The sequence below is a fragment of the Megalobrama amblycephala genome, linkage group LG2 (assembly GCF_018812025.1).
Source record: "Megalobrama amblycephala isolate DHTTF-2021 linkage group LG2, ASM1881202v1, whole genome shotgun sequence".
In the NCBI taxonomy this organism is placed as follows: Eukaryota; Metazoa; Chordata; class Actinopteri; order Cypriniformes; family Xenocyprididae; genus Megalobrama; species Megalobrama amblycephala.
The window spans coordinates 53,766,349-53,790,001 of record NC_063045.1 but is presented as its reverse complement, the minus strand read 5'-3'; the positions used below and the strand labels follow the sequence as shown (position 1 = coordinate 53,790,001).

General features: G+C 35.1%; 3 protein-coding genes across 4 annotated transcripts; all 3 read right to left on the bottom strand.

The window, feature by feature from the left end:
* Positions 1-726: 726 nt before the first annotated feature.
* Positions 727-3,728, bottom strand: LOC125262261 (collagenase 3-like). Its single transcript, XM_048180934.1, has 10 exons — positions 3,254-3,728; positions 2,913-3,172; positions 2,694-2,842; positions 2,277-2,417; positions 2,016-2,177; positions 1,812-1,929; positions 1,589-1,719; positions 1,324-1,483; positions 1,134-1,237; positions 727-1,028 (listed from the first exon to the last, which is right to left on the bottom strand). Exons 1-10 carry the CDS (start codon positions 3,353-3,355, stop codon positions 931-933), a joined length of 1,425 nt encoding a protein of 474 aa, XP_048036891.1. The 5' UTR covers positions 3,356-3,728; the 3' UTR covers positions 727-930.
* A 1,674-nt stretch (positions 3,729-5,402) lies between these two features.
* On the bottom strand, positions 5,403-8,883 carry mmp13a (matrix metallopeptidase 13a). The gene is made up of 10 exons (XM_048180926.1): positions 8,731-8,883; positions 8,385-8,626; positions 8,155-8,303; positions 7,204-7,332; positions 6,951-7,112; positions 6,733-6,862; positions 6,489-6,622; positions 6,003-6,162; positions 5,820-5,923; positions 5,403-5,740 (listed from the first exon to the last, which is right to left on the bottom strand). Exons 1-10 carry the CDS (start codon positions 8,833-8,835, stop codon positions 5,640-5,642), a joined length of 1,416 nt encoding a protein of 471 aa, XP_048036883.1. The 5' UTR covers positions 8,836-8,883; the 3' UTR covers positions 5,403-5,639.
* Positions 8,884-10,886: 2,003 nt separating this feature from the next.
* Positions 10,887-22,055, bottom strand: LOC125262252 (matrix metalloproteinase-18). Of its 2 annotated transcripts, none has more exons than XR_007183535.1 (10): positions 21,808-22,055; positions 18,100-18,335; positions 17,875-18,023; positions 14,914-15,039; positions 14,479-14,640; positions 13,304-13,421; positions 13,068-13,201; positions 12,826-12,897; positions 12,609-12,712; positions 10,887-11,155 (listed from the first exon to the last, which is right to left on the bottom strand). XR_007183535.1 is itself a non-coding variant. In XM_048180924.1 (10 exons), the coding sequence occupies exons 1-10, from the start codon at positions 21,997-21,999 to the stop codon at positions 11,055-11,057; spliced, it is 1,482 nt and encodes a 493-aa protein (XP_048036881.1). In that variant the 5' UTR covers positions 22,000-22,035; the 3' UTR covers positions 10,887-11,054. The 2 variants fall into 2 exon arrangements, 1 of the variants encoding a protein (XP_048036881.1); XM_048180924.1 differs by having other exon boundaries at positions 12,826-12,985; positions 21,808-22,035.
* Between the last annotated feature and the right edge of the window lie 1,598 nt (positions 22,056-23,653).

Sequence of the window (23,653 nt, the reverse complement as noted above, 5' to 3'; positions counted from 1 at the left end):
TATAGTTAAACCAAGGTAACAGTAAAACTATGGTTGTACAAATGGTAATAAATATGCTAAAAAAAAACTTGCAAACTATACTTTTACTATAATAAAACCATGGTTAAATTTCGTAAGAATATGACTCATGATAATGCAATAACATGTTCAGTGTTTTTCTATAAAGATATTGTCATGATGTAGTTATTATTGTACTAATTTTGACATTTAGGCAATTTAGAAAGTATTGTTTTGTTAAATGTAGATTTTTAAGTTATTTTAAGATAAAACAGTAACACAATGTCCTAATGTATTACTTTAAATGCAATTAAAATAAAATATTATGTGCAAACAAATTACAATGAGGTGGTTGACAGTTCTGTTCATAACAGTAGACATTCTGACGAAAAAGTGACAGGTACAAAAAAATTACTGAAAAAAAGTAAAAGTAAAAAGTGTACTTTTGCCATCTCTGGTGACATGTAGTCATCCATTTCTCAGAAACACCATACTATATCAATTGCAACAAGTGCTGTGATTTGCTGATCTGACCTTTTATTTTAAAAAAAAGGTGTATTTATTGTTGGGGGTTTAGATTATTTGCTCTGTCAGTTTCTACAAAGTCTAATAATATAAATTATAACTATATTGGTTTGCTATTGTCTGATTCTGAAAGGGTCAGAATTAATGTTAAATGTATGTCCCTGCTAAAAATAACTTCACATGCTCTTCAATTGAATTAGGCACTTTAATTTATTTGAAAATAGTCATTAACATTAAACATTATACAGATTCTTTTAAATGTTAACAATGTTAAAATAGAAGTCCAGTGACAATTTTGATTAGAAGAATCCAGAAATACAATAAACAATTACTTAATTTTAACTGTTTTTTTAAGCATTTAAGTACTGTAGTTAAGCTCCATTCATTTCTTATTTCAGGGAAACGTGACTAACAGGGAAGGAAGTAATTATTATTCAGCACACGGAGGAGATTCCTGCTGCTGCTAAACTCATACACCTTTGTCCCACTGAAGAGATAAATATTCCCTGGAAGAAAAGAAGTCAGTGAACTTTATGAAATTGTACATTCATGCCAGTATTGAGTCTTTGAATTGTTACAGATTTGTAGAAGAGGAAGTTAGAAACACCTACCATTGAATAGATGGGCTGCTGTAATCCCTGCAGTCACCCCTGGAAATCCAACTTTCAGTCGTTTGGGATACCCTTTGTCCATCTTCTTCATCTTCTCATCATAGCTAACAAAAAAGGGGAAATTTTACATTCTGACAGCTTTTCAGAGGAAATTGTAATGCTTTTGTTTATGATACAGCATTTGACCCACCTATAGTAATATATGTCAAAGAAGAGCAGTGTTTTTCCTGAGTTTTTGTCGTGGACGGCAGCACTAACTTTTTTCACAGATGGTGGCAGACCAAAGCTCCTGAGAGTCTTGGGATAGCCCGGCTCAACATTGTTTCCATTAAAAGCCCAGACTTGTCTTCCTATAAATAAATACAGGCCACAATGTATTGTGAGTTTTTTTTCTGAGCATGGATACAGAGATTGTAAATGGAATTTGTAGTTGCCAGATTGTTTGAGAAAGATACCTTTGAAAAAGAAAACTTTATCTTGCACTGGATCCTCATAAGCAGCATCTATATTATCCGGGGCATTGGGCCAGAAACTCTTGATCAGAAGTTTAGACACACTTCTGCTTGGTGAACGATGCCAGAAAATGCTGCACAGAGACACATAAGTCAATCCATTTAAATTGTATAGGTCTATCTATAAAAATTTATACACAGGATTGTTCTGTTTTTTGTGTATTACCTATCCTTGAAGAACATTGTTTCTCCCCTAAAAGTTGTAACTGCATCCAAGATCAGGTTAAAGTTACAAGCTCTAGTAGTCGTTTGAACAGCTCTAGTAGTCGTTTGAACAGGTGGATCTGATGGGAATACCACATAGTAAACAAACAATTGAATATATTTGACTCAAAGATTATAGATGTACACTTAAAGATCATATGCTTACACATTGACTGAATCCCTGTGATGTCATCAGAGTGCAGAGAGAAACGATCCGGATCAGTGAAGTCGTATGTGGGAAACATCAGAGCACCACGAACGTTGGAATGAAAAAGACCCAAAGAGTGACCAAATTCATGGGCGGCCACCAAGAACAGGATATAACTTGCTGAGGAATCAAGTAGAACAGTTTAGGTAAAAATTACAAAGTTTAATTGACGCTTTGTACATGAAATCAAAGTGGTGCCAAAGTCAAAGCTCTGAAAACCAAAAAAATTACCTCTTGATGAGCGTAAGGTAAAAAACTCATCATCATCGAAATGTGCGTCTCCACCAATTCCAGGTGAGGGAGCAAAAGCATGAGCCAAAGTGCGTCCTGGTCCATCAAATGGGTAAGCATCACCATGATCTGTAGGAAAGGGTTAGCTAGTTTTGCTTTTAGGAGTTTTATGTGTATAAATTTGCAAAATTCTCTTTTGAATTGAATGGATTCGCTGTTAGCCCAAATATTCATATCCCTTCCATAATAATTTTACTGAACAATGTTTCATATATTATTACAACAACAGTGAGTTAGAATCCAAAATATTATCAAGTTTGAATTTAGTTCAAATAATTCATCAAAATAAAAAGCACATAGCTAATAAACAATATATGAACAGATAAATGGTTAGATAAAACTTACCTTGTGTAGCAAAGGAGATCATGATGTCAGCTGTGCCGTTGTAGATACGGGTGAATCTCAGAGGAGTGACATCTGCCCACACTTGCAGGGCCCTTTTGATGGAATCATCCACCTCTCTTACAGGCATGTCAGGAGTGTAATTCTCAATCCTGTGGAAAAGGCCCATAGTCTGTTATCTGAATCTTTTTTTTTGTGACACCAAGAGAACTGATATTATACCTGTAAGTGAGGTTGTTGGTCTGCCATTTGGGTATGTCGTCAAACACGGAGTACTCAGCAACATCTGGAACTCCACAGCGGGGCTTCTTCATCACCTCCAGTGTTTCTATGTCCAGCGTTCCAGTGACATTGAGCCCAAAAAACTTCTGCATCTCTTTCAGTTTCTCGGGCAGTGGATTTTCCTCCGGCCGTTTGCCTTCACCACCAGGAGCAACAGGAGCGAGTATATATCTCAGATTGTAGAAGCTCTCTAGGTAATTCTAAAGAACACAAAAAGAATTATTGGAAGAATTAGGCCTATGACCAAAGACAAAACAAGCAAACATATATAAACCCCAAACCGTTGCAATTCCATAATCATCAGCGGGTTGTTCAATCGGTCCTGCATCAATAACAAGCACCAGGCTTGCGAGAAAACACAGCTGGCGGTGAATCCTCCTCATGTTGTGAGTTGCTTCTTACGCTTGTTTGCTTTCCTTCTGATAGATAAGTGTCTTATGAAGACTTATATACTCTTAAAACAGTGAGGTGTTGAGGCACAGGTGAAATTATCAGCCACAAACTTCTGTGAGTAACCCATCAAACTGACAGGCAAGACAATAAGAGCAGGATTTTCAGTGTTCTTCACAGCCTTTTCCTCCTCGCCCAGATATTTGTAATATTTGTTTTCCACATGCCTTTATTTAACGGCAACATTTCTATGCGTTTCTATGTATTATAAACACAAACAAGGGCAACATGGTAATAATGTTTTTTAAAATGCTTTACAGGATCTTATTCAACTTAAATTAACTAAATAATATAAAGTCCAATATAAAAAACCCCAGTGCGTATAGCAAAATCAGGAAGAAAGTAACCTTAAATGTATGTACATTGTTAAATATAATATAGAGTTGCAGCTTAAGCTAATTCATACTTTTATCTTCTAGCTAAAATGAAAAGTCTTATATAATTAATTACTGTAAATGGTAATATTGCTTACGTTTAACCAATTAACAAAGTTAGTTATAAATTGCTGAAATATATACACTTAAACCACCTCCTCTCAAAACCTCAAAAGGAAAATTGTGACTTTATTTACTTATAAAATACAAAAGTAAAAGTTGTATTTTTTTTAGGGCTGGTTTCTGTTAGTTTGTTTGTACTAATTGCACTTAATTTCAGAACAAAAGAAATCAATAGGAATTCCCCAAATAAGAGAAGAAAGCTTGGCATGTATGTGCAAAGAGAGTGAGGTGTGTTTGGGGTGTTGATAAGAGATCTGCTGGTAACAGCAACCGTTGTCACTCGTTATTGTCAGACTAATGAGTAATATTTTATAATGATGACTGAGGCTGTATGCATCTCTTTCATATGTTGAACACAAAAGAAGATATTTTCAAGAACGCTGGTAACCAAACAGTTGACAGTAGCCATTGACTGCCATAGAAATTCTTTCCAATATATGGAAACAGAAATTTCATTTTTGGCTGAACTATCCCTTTAAAAGGTCTGTATAACTTTTATATTTTAAACAATAAAAATGTGAGGGTCTATGATAGGTGCATGTGAAGACTCTTTTTTATTAGTATTATTTCACATTTATGGGTAGCCAAACAGTTGAAAAAAATGGAAAGAATACTATAGAAGTCTGTGGAGCCCATTAACTGTTTGGTTTCTGACATTTGTCAAAATATCTTTTTTTGTGTTCGGCAGATGAAAGAAGTTCATACAGGTTGGGAACAACTTGAGAGTGAGTAAATGATGACAGAATTTTCATTTCAGGGTGAACTAACCCTTTAAAATTGAATTCTTGTTTACAAAAACAGCCTGGCAGGAGAACAGAAATCTCCATAGGCATGAGCTAAAAAGAAAATTATGGGTGGTGGAAATATAGAACATGGAGGTTCGAATGAGTCAGTAGGACACTAAAGAGGTGATTCCGGATTTGGAGAATGTTGCAGTAAACATCTTTAACTGTCATTAAATTAATGTTACATCGCCCTTGAAAACAGCTGATATGTCCTTTGTTCTTATCCCAAAGACAAGAGTTTTTTTCTTTTTAGGTGTGTAGGAAATGTTTCCTGCCTTAAACATGTTGACAAACAATATGACAAGATTTTAATTTGAAAAAAATTATGTGAATATACAAAGTACACTGTATGTTGTATAAACATTTTTAATTTGTGTGTGTAAAACATTATTAAAAATATTTTGGTGGAAGTTTTTAATCAGATGTTATAATTAGATGTTATAACTAAGAGACAAGAGAATCTGCTGATTCAACATCCATCAACATGACCACAAATCAAATTAAAAATAGTAATTTTTTTTAAACAAATTTTTTTTTGTTCTGTCATTTCCATATATTTTTACACTGTAGATAATTGTACTGCAGATAATATTTAATTGGGTAACCAATCCTGTGTTTTAGTCTTCCCTACTTTACACTCCCACATTTGGTGTTTTAATAAACAGGCAAAAATAATGAATAACAAACAAGATTGTTCCGATTGTTTATCAAACTGCTCAAATCTTTATTTTGAAATTGCATCAATCAGAACAACTTTTACTTGTTGCACAAACACTCTTTTAAACGATACAAGACAATCTATAAATTTTTCAGTAAAATAAGTTAAAAAGTTAATAAGTTACTCAATAATTTACTTTAAAATACTGACGATTCAAATTTTCCTTCAGACAGGCAGTATATTGATGAGCTTTAAAGAAAAACTCAAAATTAACGGATTAACATGGCAGGAAATAATTGTTGTTCAGAACACGGAACAGCTTGTTGTTGTAGGAGCCAAACTCGAAAACCTTTGATCCGCTGAAGAGATAGTTGAAACCTAAAAATGATCATAAAAGACAGAGTTAGATGGGATTTTATTTTAGATTTTCTCTTGTTACATTTTGTAAAACCCTCACCTTTGTACTGGAAGGCTGCGGTCACCTTCCCTGTCATTCCAGGGAAAACAACTTCCACCGGTTTAGGATAACCTTTCTCCATTCTGCGTTGTTCCTCATCATAACTGCACAAAATAAATTCTTGTTACTTGAAGACTCTTGAAAAAGATGACAAGGCTAACTCGTTCAGACTGATTTACTGACCTGTAAATCTGGCTTTCAACGAAAAACTGGATTTTGTGGCTGGTCTCATCGTAGAGGACTGCGTCGATTTTCTTCACTTTTTTTGGCAAACGGAACATGCTGAGACTCTGGGGATAACCCTGTGCCACATCATAACCATAGAGAGCCCAGACCTTCTCTCCTGAGGTGTGACAACATATTCAAATTATATTTAATTTCTCATATGACATGTAGTTATCTTCACTCTAAAAAAATAAAGGTTCTTTATTGGCATCTATGGTTCCATGAAGAACCTTTAACACTCCAGGAACCTTTCCAATGGACAAAACTTTCTTTATAGTGGAAAAAGGTTCTTGCGATTATTCAAATGTTCTTAAAATGGTTCTTCTCAGTGAACGGTTCTTTGGGGAACCCAAAATGTTTTTTCTATGGCATCATTGTGAAAACCCACATTTGGAACTTCTTTTGGAAGAGTGTTTCAGTTTTTTATATTCATATGGTTTTTACCTTGGATAAGGAAGACTTTGTCCTGCAATGGACTCTCAAATGCTGCATCGATATATTCAGGAATCTCAGGCCAGAAGCTTTTAATGAGATGTAGTTCAGCGGTTGTGCTCAGGGGATAACTGCGCCAGAAGAAGCTGCGAATAAAGACACCAGTGGGTCAGATCCGACTCGTCTTAAGTGTCATAAGCATCATAACTATCATAAGCTCACATCGACATCAGAAAGCATTTCTGTTTCTGTTTACCTGCCCTTGAAGAACATAATCTCTCCGCGGAGCATGGTGACAGCGTCCAGGACCAGTTTGGGATCACATGTGTTTGGGGTAACTGGTGGTGTGGGTTTTGAATCATCAGGGTTGATATCAGGGTTTTTTCCTGTTCGATAAAAACGTCAAATCATTACAAATGCCACTTTCAAGGTCTTTTAAGCCATCACCAGTATTTTTAATTTGTAATATCTTACCATAAAGAGACTGGATTCCGTTGACATCATCTTGAGGGAGGGAGAAGGTATCGACGTCTCTGTAAACGTAGGTAGGATACATCAGTGCACCCGGATCCTGGGAATGTTCAAGACCTAGAGAGTGTCCGAACTCATGGGCAGCAACCAGGAACAAATTGTAGCCTGAGGAATACAGTAAGTGGGAATGTGAATACAGTTGGTTTTTATTTTAAGCATTGGTACAAACTGGAGACTTTTCCAGATGAACCCTAACCTTCAGGAGATCTGTACAAGAACGTCTCATCATCGTCAAAATGGGCATCACCACCGAGGCCCTCATATGGAGGGAAGGCATGAGCCAGAAAACCATTTGGTCCGTCAAAGGGGTAACCATCCCGATGATCTGGAAAGAAGAGGAGATTTGTTTTAAAATGCACTTTTAAAAATATACTTTCATATATATATATATATATATATATATATATATATATATATATATATATATATATATATATATATATATATATATAACATACATATACATATTTATATACATACACACACGTGTATGTATATGAATATATACATTTTTATACATTTACATTATTTCCAGTTTTTTATCTCTATTTTTTTGTTTTATATATAATATACATATATATATGAAATAACACAAATATATATATATATATAATTATTGCTCATTATTTTCACAATTTTATATTTACTTGTGTTTCAGTATCAAAAATATATGCTTTTAAGTATAGTATCTTTGTATCATTTCAAAGTTGAAATATCTTAAAAATCCTTAAAACAAAATAGACTTGTTTTGTGCTATATTAAAATTTGATTTCATAGATTCTGTCTTACTGCATTGGCAGACTTTTTCACTTGTTTCTAATCTGTTTTATATTCAAAAAGAAGTAAAGAAACCTACCAGTGCAAAAAGACAAAATCTCACACTACAAACACATTGTCTGAAAACAAGTCTTAGTTAATAGTACATTTATCTTGATTCAATTTTTTTTTTTTTGATATTTTAACTGGAAAATAAGACAAAAATGTTCTATAACTCTTAAGAGATTTCAGTGAAGTGACAGTAAAATTTGTATGCATCTTTCATTTACTCTACATCCACATTTAGTCCATTATTTTTAGGTGTGTTTTCTACAAAAATCCCACTTTTTCTCATGTATCATCTTGTTAATGATTAGTTTAAAAAACTGACCTCCAACAACAAAGGAGATCATGATGTCAGCTGTGCCGGTGTAGATTCGGGTGAATCTCAGAGGAGTGACATCTGCCCACACTTGCAGGGCCTTTTTGATGGAATCATCCACCTCTGCTACTGACATGTCAGGAGTGTAGTTCTCAATCCTGGCAAAAAAAAGACAGCAAAATAAATGTTCCAAGTCCTTTTTAATGGTTTTGTGTTAAACGAGTGTTAGCAGGTCTTACCTGTAGGTCAGATCATGTTTTTTCCACTTGTAGTCCCCTGCAAAAGTGGAGTACGCCGCAATATCTGGAACTCCACAGCGCGGCTTCTTCATCACCTCCACCGTCTCATCATTCAGCTTGCCTGTTACTTTGAGTCCAAAAAACTGCTGCATCTCTTTCAACCTCAAACTCATGGCACTGGAGCGTCTTTCAGTGTCAGAAGAGGTCTGCTTTGGCAGGCCATATAATCTATTCAGGTAATTCTGAAAAAAAAAAATAAATAAATAAAATTAATCACAGTGAGTTTGCAAACTGTATCTTATAGAGATGCCAAATTTGTTAACGGTACATTCAGTGTGCAAATTACCTCAGCAATGTTCTCTCGGTCTTCATCAGCAGGTGGCGCTATTGGGCTGGTGTAACCAGAGACCACCAAAGTGATAAGAACGCACAGCTTGTAGTAGCTCTTCATGTTGCTTCTCCTTCAAGAGACTAATGCTGTCTGTGTTTTGCTCCCCTCTTAAATACTCCACAAAGGGACTGGTTGTGCAATACGAGATTGAGTCACATATCGCACCTTCCGTCACAGAAAAGGCAATCAGGGAATGACATACCTCCAAACACAGACGTTTTAGCAATAGTTTCTACTTAATATTGAAATCATGTAGACTATAAAGGAAATATTTTAATGCCTATAATTAAATCTCCTTGTGTCATTTACATTAAAAAATAATTTACATCAAAAATATCTACACTAGACTGTAAAAAATTATTTTCATGATTTGTTATCATATCTTTTTTTCTTTTGTCAAATTAACTTAGATAATTAATGTGGTTTGGATAACAATATTTTGAGTTTCTATTTATTAAACCAGTATTAACTCAAGTTTTTAATTTCAATGAACTCAAAATTTTAAGGCAACCAGCTAGCTAACTTTTTTTTAAGTTGAATCAACAATCTTTTTTTACATTGTAGGAGTAGACAACTCTTGACCAACCCTAAAATATTATTGCATTTTGCAGCTGATAATAATACTATATATGTGAGCAGATAATAATAATATTCACATTTTCTTATTTTAAAAATATATGAGAATTTAAAAATGCTAGATAAATATATTTTTTCCATCAACACTAACTTTTATTAATGGAATGAACAGTCATTGTGGAATTTTATTTGAGATTTTTGTTTAAATGGTTTTATTTTATGTCATACTCTATAGAAGCATTAATCTAATATATAACGTTAGAAAAAAAATATAGATAAAATTTTTTGCATGTATTTTTAAAGAAATTTCTGTTGTTTATTAAAAGTTTTTTAACAATCCAGACCCCAAAGTGTATTGCAAAATGTATAAAAGTGTTATCTTCATTCATTCCAAGAATTTGAAATTTTATAAAACTTTCAGAGAATCTGAAAAAAAAAATGTAAATGCATTTTCTCAAGATTGTGTAACATTGGTCGCAAGGAGTCTTACAAAAACGTACCATAACTCTTGCATAGTAACTGCAACTGCAAGAACTGTGGTATTTGTAAGACCATAATAAGCACAGAGAAAACCATGTATGTCTCTTTATTAGATCAATGTATTCATGTTTTCTATAAACTAAATAGTAAAATTTAGAAACTATGACTGCCATATTTGTCTCTTTTACTTTATTTAGGATAAATCAAATGTTTCAAAGTCAAATTAAAAAAGAGATTTCAGTTAAGTGACATGTAAAATTTGTATACAACATTGATTCTGACTTATTTACTGTACATCAACACTTGATCCATTATTTTTTTAGGTGTGTTTGTTGCAAAAATCCAACTTTTTCTCATGCATCATCTTGAGCAGGGGAAGCCCAATCCCTTCAAAACATCCTCTTTGTCCTTTAGTGTTGTAATGAGATGCGTAACATGAGCAGATGAGTTGTGACAGCTCTGTGTTACTCATTTGTGAACAGGGCCAGAATAGACTGGTTTGAATCTATTTCTTGACAGTGTTTCTGCCTATTAAGGCAACACTAAATGTCTTGTGGGTATATTTTATTTATTTTTTATAAAGATTATTATTGGTGATCGGAGTAGCTTCTTCAGTTCATTACAGTGAAATATCACTACGCATTTTTTTAAGCACACGCTTAAAAATAAACGGTCCATTAGAACCAAAAACATTCTGAACAGCCTGATGTAGTTTTATTCATCAAGTTCATTATTTTAGTTTAATTTTAGTACATTAGCACATTTTTTATCATTGGCGGATTGGCAGTACTGTGCTCTCTTTGCAGATTCATAATGTACTAAAACTAAACTAAAATAAACTAGATTGATGTACAAAACTACATCAGGCTGTTTAGAATGTTTTTGGTTCTAATGGACTCTACTAAAAAGCATTTGTTAGAAGTACGGCAACATACGGCATGCACTAATTAAACAAATACAACACTGTATCTTTTGGGGATTCAGACACACAAAAAAAGACACATTAACGCAAATGTGTATACATACAGGTTTTCATCATCACTCAAACCAGTGTGTGGTTCATACGCCGCTGAGGCAATTTATTTCAAAAGCATTTAATGAGAAATTTGAATAAATGGGAATTATGCAACAGGAAATCCTCAAGACGGCGGATGCAACAAAATAATTCACAATTTGGTTCCCATCACCTTAGATCATGCTGTTGATCAACCGCCTGTTATTTCTCAGCACTGAAGCCATGTGTTTGCAGCCATTCTCGTAGTTACTTGTCTGATTTCGGGGTCAAATTCCAGTTGGTGAGGCCCTACGAAGAAATATACACGTCCTAGACAACAATAAATAAAATTATTCAAAGGTCTGAAAATATGGCCTCGGTTTGGCTCAATATTGCAGGTTAATATAGAGAGATGCTAAATTGATTTTGCATCTATTTTTTAAAATTCTCATTGTTTTTCTCTGGAAAAAAAACACTATATATCATGACTAATTATTTGCAGATATGGGTCACCAAATAATTTTTTAAATAGAAAGTTAAGTTTTACTCTTGTAGTGTATTTTGAATAATGACATAATAAAACGTTTTTCATTATTATCACATTTCTTTATTTCTTATACACTTCAGTATCAAACATGTTATTTAAAAAAAATCTATCTACTGCATATTGCAAAACAAATCAGGTATTTCAGTATTTCTGAGTAATTTCTTTGTATAATTTTGCAAATTTGTAAAATATCTAAAAATACTTATAGATACATTTAATTTTATAAAGAATAAAAAAAAACAATATCTAGACCAACTTATTATTTGCAGATTTGAGTCACTGAGGATTTTTGTTTATATCAAGTTTATATATAAATTCACAATTGTGCATTATAAAGTCTGAATTGTGAGATATAAACTTGCAATTTTTAGAAAAAAAAAACTTTTTTTTTTTTTTATTCTGTTGTGGAAACTTAGAGTTCTTTACACAACAATGTACTAAAAACAGAAAAGACTTTTCCTTCACATTTTTCTCATACAGACAACATAGTCATCAAAATCACGTCAAAATTACACAGATCCACGAAAACGACTCAAAACACTGTTTTATGCTGCCAGGCCAGTAGTTGGCGATAGACTGAACACGTAATACACATGCGCATGACATTTTCACAAATTCGCGCTTTTGTAGTTTACACAGAGACTATAATGATATCATTTTCAAAAACGTGCACTTTTTGAGTTTTCAGGCCCCCAAAACACTTCCGTCATGTAAAAATGCCCAAAATGGATAAAAAGCTTACCATTTTTATTTGAAAATGGTGTCGTGTAATCACTCCCTCAATTAGCAATTTTGAAAAAAATGGAAAACTTTTTATGCGTTTTGGGCATTCATTTACATGACAATGGCGTTTTGAGGGCCTGAAAATGCAGCTTTTGAAAACAGATTTCAAATTGCACATTTTTGAATATATCGTTATTGTCTCCATGTAAAAAAAAAAGTGAATTTGTGAAAACTGTGACGCCATGCACGTGCATATTACGTGTTCGGTATATAGGCATGTAGTGTTTATTTACAAAGTGACATCGCCATCTACTGGCCTGGCAGCATAATACAGTGTTTTTTTGTCATTTTTGCGGATGCGTGTGAACGGGGATCGTTTTGACAACTTTGTCGCCTGTACACGAAAAACACAAAGGAAAACTTTTCCTTGTCAAGTATATTGTTGTCATGTAAACATACCCTAAATTTGTCAAAGTAAGCTTGTGTGGGATTGGTTCCACAGGTGATACCAACCATTATGGGCCACTGCAGCATCCACGGGTGAGTCAATTCCTGGCCATTCATGAGCGATAGGTTTGGGAAAACCTTCCATCATCTGTCCTGCATCTTCATTAAACCTTCCCAAAGCAGAAAACACAAACACATCCTTCAAATAGAGATTTAAGTGCTTGTCAAAAGCCAGTGTTAATTATCAATAGCTGTTATAGAGAATTTGTACAATTTCTTGTACCTCCAGCATTCTCCTCCAATGAAGAAATCAGTGAGATGTGTTTCTTGAGAATACAAGGCTGCATCGATGCTCCTAACAGTGGATGGGAATGCAAATTCTGAGATGTTTCTTGGATAGCCATGCTTTACTTTGAGAGAGCTCACTTCCCAGTATTGAGAGCCTGTGTGAGGCACAATATGTAATGGAACTATTATGTTTTTGATGAAACAGTTCTTTATGATGTTGAGCTATGAAAGCCTCACCTTTGAAAAACAGCATGCTGTTTTGGTTTGTGTTCTCATAGGCAGCATCTATGTCAGATGGAATTTCAGGCCACAAATTTGTTATTAGTGTGATTCCTATTTGCTCAAAGCTGGGATGTACCCGCCAAATAAACCTGCAACAAGCATATTAGTAAAGTTAGACAATGTAGTGCAACTAACGTTAGATTAGTGAGTTCTAAAATAAATGTACACATGTGGAGCCACACTAACGTTACCTGTTTTTAAAGAAAACTAGCTCCTGTTGCATGCCTGTCACCGCATCGAATGACAGCGTAGGATCACATTTATCTGGTGTTTTCGGAGGAAGTCTGTCCAGACTTATTGCCCTCTTACCTTTGGCAGAAAAGAAAAGGTATACACAGAACACGTTTCTCCATTCCACTGCGCTACTTTTCCATTGTATTTCAATGTAAACACGCTTGACCATTGCGCTGGCGTCTTTTGCAGCATCTCGGGCATGACACAGAGTTCTAAAAAAGGCGCTAAATTTAAAACAAAGTCTCCTTAAGACAAGTCATTTCACTCGGCGGCCATCTTTGAAACACCTCTCGGGCATGGAACTCCTCTCTCTTTGAATGGGGAAACATCAAATTTTCCAAAGCTGTTTGCCAAGCTTTAGATTAAATTTCATATTTGTAATCACCAATGAAATCTGACAACAACTGTCTCATATTTTTTTTCCAAACGCTCGAATCATGACCAAAAAAACAATTTTTCTGGCTGGATCAAGCTAATGCGCATGCGCAGACCTAAATGCGCGTCTCTTGTGCCTCATTTCTGAGGCGCGCGTCTGACTGTTTCTATCCGCTTGTCTATGTTGTTAAGTCGTGACGTAAGGAACGCCGTTTCCGGGTCCAAGCCTAGACTCGTTTCACTTGAGAATGCCATCGAGTGAGTGCTATTTATTCATATTAAACATCAATCATTTAAAAAATTTAAACATTTTTAATACTTACAGTCTACACAACAGTCTCCGTGCACACAGCATCACAGACAGTAATATTTTAACGATTTATAAAAGATGAATCGTTGTCTGACCATCTGGAATTTTGGTATGGAGATAAAGGTTATGATTATAATTTTTTTGTAGTATTACACCACATCGTGTGTGTATATTATCACCATTTGATGTTTTCTTATGGTATGAAATAGAGCGTTAGGACCCGGAAGCGCTGCCGCGTGACGTCAGACTTAATTTGTGTTACAAAGATGAAGGTCTTAAAGGTGTGGAATGACATGAGGGTGAGTAATTAATGACAGAATTTGCATTTTTGGGTGAACTTACCCTTTAACATAACCAGTTCCAGACACTGAAAATAGAGTTGCGCATGTTCTTACATTTCTTTCTCAATATCTCAAGTGTAACACAATATTCACAGACATACCATACCATATATTTCCTGTATATCATTGACGTCCTGGAAAGACAGCTGCAAAACAGAGTGCAAGCCAAAATTATAGGCTGGGAACATGATGGCTCCAGGATCTGATGAATGTGCAAGGCCGAGAGCGTGTCCAAACTCATGCACCGCCACAGCGAGGAGGTTTCGGCCTTTAGGAGATGCAGAGGTGTCATCACCCGTCATGTGTTATGTCACGTCAGCACAGAAAACATTTTGAGTATACATTAACAGAGCAGAAACTCTTCAATTGTAGACTCTTGAAGGTATAGCTCACAACTGTAATTTACTGAGTAAATACATTCACATAAATGTGTCAGGGCTTTATCGCACATGTAATATTAATGTGAGTCATGTGAAACGGCATTACATCTTCACTACTATAAGTGAATGAAAGATGTTGCAACTGTCTTCTTCCACTTTACCAGTGGCATTTGTTGTCCAGGTCTCCTCATCATCGAAGTGCACATCACCTCCAATGCCAGGCCCAGGGAAGAAGGCATGCGCCAGGATGCCTCCCTCACCATCAAACGGTGACCCATCTTCATGATCTACCATAAGTGCCACACATTAGTGTAGATCCCATATTCATATATATATATATATATATATATATATATATATATATATATATATATATATATATATATATATATATTGCTTGAAAAGTTTCCACTAATATTCTTTAAAAAGTCACCACTTAATATGACATTTTAAAGAATATTAAAATGTCATAAAATGTATATAAATTTTATATAACATATTATATATAATTATATGCAATTTTTTTATATATATTTTAAAGATATACATATAAACAATGTATTTGGTTTTGCTTGAAAATAATTTATATCATATTATAAAATGGTTAGTTCCTGTCCTTGATTCTGATTGGTCAATAGCTGTGTTTTATTCATGATAATACCATGGATAATACACGGCTATGACCGCTTCACCCAACGGTTCTGTGTATAACTACACAACACCCTTAGCAACCACTCTTAGCAACCTAAACTGTATGTTCTCAATTGATATTGTTCATTGAACTGTACTGTATTATGTAGAAGATTATTGTGAGAAAGAGATCAAGTGAGCGAGTTTATTACCTGCATTCAGATTTAATATTTTCCTTCAGGTCAGTCCTATGTTCATAATAAAAAATCTGTTTAAATATCCGATGCATTATCTTGTCCTTTTAACAGTTAAAGGGTTTTCCCGTGACTGAGAGCGCTAGTCAAAGCATTTGTCAGTTGCGTCTTGTTCCGTGTTCACAACAGTTCAGTCTTTTCAATGTAAACGCTACTGACTGACACATTCATAAAGACAGTCATCTAATGGCGTAATAATGTAACTTCTGTTGCTGTTGACGGGCAGGGACTATTTTTTCAGGTGGAAGGAAGGCTTTTGGTGAAAGTTTAATTCAAACATGCCACATGACTCCTGAAAAGTGAAGCCAAAGCATCTCGATCGCCTTCAGGTGTCTGAAAGCAGTAATAAACCCCGCCCTCTCTATGTATTCCAGTGGAACGTGAGACAAACTAAACAATTCAATTACACTTCAAATATTTTTTTTCCAAAGACAATTTCTGTCATATTAGGCAGTTTTTATCACGCTGGTGTTAGTTCAAGTGTTTGTTCTTTAAATAAGGTTTTAGTTAGTTATTTGATGCTGTAAAAACGGGGGTGAGACGTCATGATTGACAGCTGAGGTTGACGGCTTCCCTGAGTTAAGTAGTCACTGAGGCGCCAATGGACTTTTTTCTGGACTTTCCCGTGGTGACTGGAGCTTTAACTTTTTACATTTCTACATTTCCATAACTGTTTATTTTTCACCGACATAATGAGTTGTTCTGAGTTTGGGCGGGACCTTGATATCACGGCTCCACTACGCGCTCACTACTGCGCAGACTCGGGCTCTAAGTTCACTATGCGCAGACTCGAAACCATAGACAGTAAAAGAAATGGACACAGCGACCCCATTGGAACTCAATTGAGACAAGTGAAGCCCATTTTTAGCGATTTTTAGCACTTCCGTTTCTGACGCGCAGACTCAAACTAAGCTTGATGACGTCAGCAACCTGTCTGACAGATGTAAATCTTCTAGTAGCTGTGCATGCAAACTGCCATCGTTAATCTTGCAGAGACGGCGAGCTTGAGCGGGGAGTTCTTTGGCGTGAGTGAGCAGGAGTAATTATTCTGATTAATTATTTTGTATAGTATTTTAAAATGTAACGCCAGTACGCCATATTAAGTTAATGCATACTATTGCCTGCGAGCTTCTCCTCCTGTCTGTACGGTAATTTCTCTACTGTGCGACAGAGAGTCGAGTGGTTATGACGCAATCGTTAGCCTATTTTTACAAAAACTGTTTCTACGGGGCCATAATGTAACATAGAAGGTAATGGAGCCCTTTATACATTGTCGTGTATCTTTAGAAATAAATAATGGACAAATGGAGTCTTTAAACGCCTCAGATATAAAGTTATTCTCTGTCAAAGTGACGCCAAAATGAATGGGAGTCAATGGGATGCTAACGCAAGTGAAGTTCTGCTACAAGATGGCGGCACGCGGCCGACTTCAACTTCCGGTCGACTTCCTTGGGCACTGCTCGAAACTCAAGATGTCAGAGCCATATTGACACACTGGCGGCTTCAGTTACTACAGTGGAATAGAGTGAAGTGGCGTCGTCCTTTTTTATTTTTTTTACAGTCTGTGATTTAATTCATGAAAGTGGCATCGATACATATTTTTGGCTTTAATATTTGCATTGTGGTAACCGTTTTATAAAAGCAATTAGGTACTATATATATATATATTTGTGTGTGTGTGTGTGTGTGTGTGTATAATTTTATCTAATAAAGATTATTTTTGTTATCTTCAGACATTTTTACATGTAGCTTCAGTGTTCACATACATTTTGTAGCCAGAGTATAACTCCTTTAAACTAGTGCCATTTTTTACTGTATAATTATGGTATCAGTCCATTGTGACTAAATGACACAAATATTCTGAAAGCATTATACACTTTTGAAGGAGATCCCATAATGATTCATTATGATTTTACAGTAGTACTATTAACTTTGGTAACTGATTTTTTTTTAATTTGGCTTCCAAAACACACACACACACACACACTTTATGTGGACTTTCCATAGACATAATGATTTTTTGTACTGTATAAAATTGTATATTTGCTAACCCTAAACCCTACGATAAGCTGTTTTCTTCATGGGGACCAAAAAAATAAATAAATACTGGTATTACTATCCTTGTGAGGAAATTGGGTCCCCATAACATAGGGAATAGCAGGACCACACACACACACGTACACACACATATGACTATTACTCAGCTCCATAACTCAAAGGTCAGCTTTTCTTCCCCACCTTTGTTATTAAAGGAAATGATGATGTCAGCATCACTCCTTTTCTTCTGGCGGAATTTCAAGGGCACTGCTTGAGCCCAAAGTTTCCATGCCTGTCTGAATGCTGTCCTGACCTGGGCAGATGTCATCTTTGAGCTGTATCTGGAGATTCTGAGCACAGATATATGAAAATATGAGTCATCATCATGCTGTAGATTTTGCTGGCGAGAGTATTACTGAACCTCACCTGTATGTTAGGGTTCTGTTTGTCCATCGCATCGTCTTTCTGAATTTCTCAACATCAGATAGACCACAGCGAGCTCTTCTCATGGCCGCTACGGTCTGCGGATCCACGGCTCCACTCTCTTCCAAGCCAAAGAAATGTTGCATCTCCCTCAGTTTGGCCTGGAACGGGTCAGGTTCTGCTGCACGCCTCCGTCGGCCAGTTACGGGTTTATAGTTGTAGAATTTTCCCAAGTAAACCTGTTTCATCCAAATCCATTTAAATAATAAGACATTCTGTGGCCATTGCATAAACTCCAAGACAACAAATTCCAACTTCCAAGTGCACAAATTAATCATTTAAGTAAACAAATCATTCTCACTTGCTTCCATTCACAGATTAATTTCATTCTCCGAAGTCGATCCCTTTTGATTCGGATACATGCAAGGTGCCGTGACTTGTGCCTGACGACGCACAATTAAGAATATGTAATTAAATGAATTTATTTAGGTTTTTCTTGTTGACGTTTTTATGTAGGTTGATAAAGTCATGCCCAGAAGTTAACACTACATGGCTGGCAAAATTATAGATCTGATTTGTTGCCATTTAAAACTTGTGTGATGCTTCTGGGGTCTCTTTGTAGATTTTGTGTTTTAATAAAGGACAATATGACTTATTTCTGCCAGGTTCAACACAATGTTTTTAAGAGTCGTTTGAGTGATTCAATGATTCAACTTACAGAACGAACGAGACGCCAGTTTACTAGAATAGGGAAGGCGTAGGACATACAGCGCAAGCTTTTTGAACAATACGGAAAGTGGAAGCACGAGCAAGGCGATCATCTGTTTATATAAATCATATACAGTTGTATGTTTTTCGAAAATGATCGATCGTTTTGCTAGATAAGACCCTTATTCCTCGTCTGGTATCGTTTAAAGCCCTTTGAAGCTGCACTGAAACTGTCATTTTGACCTTCAACCGTTTGGTGCCCATTGAAGTCCACTATAAGAAGAATAATCCTGGAATGTTTTCATCAAAAACGTTAATTTCTTTTCGACTGAAGAAAGAAAGACATGAACATCTTGGATGACATGGGGGGTGAGTAAATTATCAGGAACATTTTATTTGAAAGCGAACTAATCCTTTCACTATTTGAAAAATGTATGTTTTTACTTGCTCAAACGCATATCCCAAAACATCACGTCATTCGGTACAACTGCTATAAAACATGGAAAATGTTGTAATATTTTAAAAATTTGTACTAAATATAAAATGTTTGATTGTCCTTTTGTTAGCTAGCTGGCAAGGTAACTAGCTAGGTAGCTAGATATCAATCTGTTACCATTGTTTGAAAATATTGTCATTCGGCATAACCAAATGTGTCATTCGGTAAAACCGAATTTATGGTTAAACCGAATTACTATCTTGTAAAAAATGACAAAAGCAGTATTAATTGATTATAAAAAAACAGATAATCTCATTGTTAACACTTAATAAAACTTCAAAATTAATTACATCTCCATTGTTTTTTTTACACTTTTAAAAACCTTATTCATCAATGGCCCATACTAGCATACAATGTATAACATAGTATATGCTGTATTAACTACACTCAAAAAAATGAATTGTTGGATTTACTTAAAAAATAAGTGTCAAGTGGTTCCACGCAACAATATTGAGTAATTTGTACAAAAAACTATTTAGTTGAATGAACAAAAGAAATTCAAGTAAAGCTGACAAAACTTCTTTGAGTAAATACAAATCATTTGAATGTCACTGTTACATAATATTTATATGTGCAGTTTACTTAATGTTATGTTGATTACATAAGGTGAACACATTTTTTTTTGAATAATCATTTAAATAAAAAGCATACAATATCAAACATATCAAAATGCACTCAAAAAATAACTAATTGAACAAACTCAATTGAATTGAGAGCAGGAATAAACATGCGTATATGAGCGCGCACAGCCTAAACAGGCGACACTCTTCTGCATGATGGTAACCACAAAATTCAAAAACATTACAGAAACTACTCTAAATGTCCAACATAACTGAACATTAAACACTAACATAAACTAACAACATCTTTCCCTTTACTGAAAAACACATAAAATAACACTTTAATCCCTAAATTTACTCTCTTAATGCAGTCCCTTGCAAAGCATGCTGGGAACTACGGATCCACTGCACAGTTAGTTATGTCAACAATAATGTGTGCGTTTCACACAGCAATGTTAGGTTGACTGAACAAACACTTACTAAGTAAAGCTGACAATACTCAATTTTAGTAGAAACAACGCAGTTAAATTACGTTCATGTAGTTACATGAGTTTTTTAAGTAATGTGAACAAGGATGGTTTGAGTGAAACTAACAACAGTGAAAGTTCATTTTTTTGAGTGTAGTGAATTGCTAAACTGTAGTAGCTTATACTGTAGTTTTATATATACCTGTCAAAAGTTTGGAAACATTACAATTTTAATGTTTTTGAAAGAAGTCTCTTATGCTCACCAAGGCTGCATTTATTTAATCAAAACTACAGTAAAAACAGAAATATTGCGAAATATTATTATGAATTAAAATAACTGTTTTGTTCATTTTAATATATTTTAAAATGTAATTTAATCCTGTGATGCAGAGCTGAATTTTCAGCATCATTACTCCAGTCTTCAGCGTCACATGATCATTCAGAAATCATTAGGCTGAACTGGTGTTCAAGAAAGAATATGGTAATACTAATACTAATACTATGGCATTTTCTCATGTGGGGTTTTGATTGTAGCAACCACCCAGAACACACTAGCAATTGCCTAGCAATATACAAAACAACATATTTAAGCTAGTCATGATGTTTAACCACGAGGTCACATTCACGTCATAGGTTCATTGTTCTGGTTAAGATTTGGCTTTCGTGCATTCCAGAAATTAAAGTTGAAATGATTTGAATTACATATCACTCACAATAAATCTGTTACCCAGAGGGCTGTTTACTATAATCATTTCAAGAATTCCACCGCTGTGCAGGAAGAGACAATGGCACATACACAGATGCTGCTTTTATTTTATGCTGAGAAAATATATCCTTCAGCCAAACTACATGTATAGACTTGAAAATGATTTTAAGACAAACACAGAAAACTTTGGTAGTCTGCCCATTCTAGCATGTGCACTGTACATCAGTGTATTTTGAATCATCCTCTTTGTGTAATACACACTCATAAAAAGTCACCATCATGGATAGCTCAATGTGTTTACGCAAAGCACCACCTCTGCATTTTCACACAGCAACACAGCTGCTGTAGATATACTTGAATAGCGGAAGTTCCCAGTGATTTCACACTATAGTAACTTCCCTTTGTGTTTAGGGATGCTGTGGTGAAGCATGAAGTCAGAAAAAACCTGTTTTGAAACATCATGTGACATATATCTTCCTGCATTACAAAGCAAGACTTTTTTTTTTTTTTTTTTTTTTTGCATGACTTGTATGCAAATAAATAAATAAATAAATAAATAATCCAAAAGTAACAAGTCATTTAGATTATTTTATCCATAGACCCTGCAACACCTGGAACACTCTAATATCCACATAGCAACACCCTGGCAACCCCTCACAACACCCCAGCATTGTGCTGGTGAGTTTTGCACAGACAAGCACCAACCAGATTTTCTGCTTAAAACTAGATTTGAATATTTTGAAGATCTATGGGTGGTTTTTCCTTTCTAATTACCTCTGCAAACTCCAGATGGCCATCACTGGACAGTCCTACAGGCCGCAGCGGGGAGGCGTGCAGAATAGCAAGCTGCAGCAGAGTCAAGAGCCCCAGCCAGAGATTCCCCATGTCTGCTGTGGACTCAGCACTCCCAGAGAGGGCTTTATATATGACTGCCCGACATCCAAACATGAAACAGACTACCTTCATTAAATGCAAGCTCAAGTCAAAACAAGCAGCACACTGTGGTTTCTAACACTGATTATATGCTATATGAACTATGCAAAAGTTTAAGCCAAAATGTGCATGTAAAGATTTGACCCTGCAGTGTTGTGGGGTACAGGGGGAGTTTTTTTTTTCTTTTCTTTTCTTTTCTTTTTTGGATAGTTCTTACAAGCACACAGTAAGGAATCTATCAACATACTGTGCAGGAACCTTACAGGCATTTTGCTTTTTCACTTAAGTTCACACATCTGTTTCATTAAATAAATGATCAGAATGAGATATGAGAGCATAGTTTATAATACCATCAGTGCCATAAAAGCAGATTTTCCCCTGGTTTCACAGACATGGCTTAAGCTAGTCCTAGACTAAAATTCAGGTTTGAGCTGTTTTAACTGAAAGCAACTTGCACTGACTGATCTTAAAATATGTCAGTGTCATTGTTTTATCTCGAGATGTACACAAGTAATGTTTTTTTCTAGGGTATGTTTATAAAAGCTACTTAAATGCCCTAATTGAAATAAGGCTTAATCCTGGTTTAGCCTAAGCCCTGTCTGTGAAACCGGCCCATTATGTCTGTAAATAGGGCAGAGGTATAAACTCAGCTCCTTGCATTACAGATCTATCTCAGCCCTCATCTACTTCCTGTACTTCCTGAATTCCTCCAATGGTTTAAATATGGACCAGAAAGCCAGTCTCAGACTCCAGACACTCAACATCCTTGTCATATGACTAATAGTATGTGATTAAAGGATTAGTCCACTTTTAAATAAAATTTTCCTGATAATTTACTCACGCCCATGTCATCCAAGATGTTCATGTCTTTCTTTCTTCAGTCGAAAAGAAATTAAGGTTTTTGATGAAAACATTCCAGGATTATTCTCCTTATAGTGGACTTCAATTGGCCCCAAACAGCCAAAATTACAGTTTTAGTACAGCTTCAAAGAGCTTTAAATGAAACTAAATGAGGAATAAGGGTAATAAAAAAAAATAAATAAATAAGGGAATAAAAAATAAGATAAGATTAGATAAGACCCTTATTCCTCATCTGGTATTGTTTAAAGCCTTTTGAAGCAACACAGATCTGTAATTTTGACCTTCAACCATTTGGAGTCCATTGAAGTCCACTATAAGGAGAATAATCCTAGAATGTTTTCCTCAAAAACCTTAATTTATTTTCGACTGAAGAAAGAAGGACATGGACACGGATGACATGGGGGTGAGTAAATTATCAGGAAATCTTTATTTAAAAGTGGACTAATCCTTTAACAGGCTACATTCACACCCAATCTGTTCCCCTTTAAAGAAATGTTTTGGGTTAAATTAAATATATATTCTGTTAAAACAGAAATAAAATAATTTTGACTAGTCTCACAGTTTGTAGGTTCACATAGAACGCGTTTGTTAATTTCACTGTGCTACATTTCCATTGTTTTCCTATGGCAAGACAAAAGGGTCAGAATTACGCTGTAGCTGAATCGCATTCACATCCAAAATGCCGTATTTGATTGCATTTAAGATGGTTTTAGCACCATCAAATACGGTGTCCTCATTCCGAACGACGTTAAAAAAACGTGCATGAATTGCCAAAACACTGTATTTGACTGCATTTTAGTCTTAGTGAAAAGTGCTGCTTTTTACA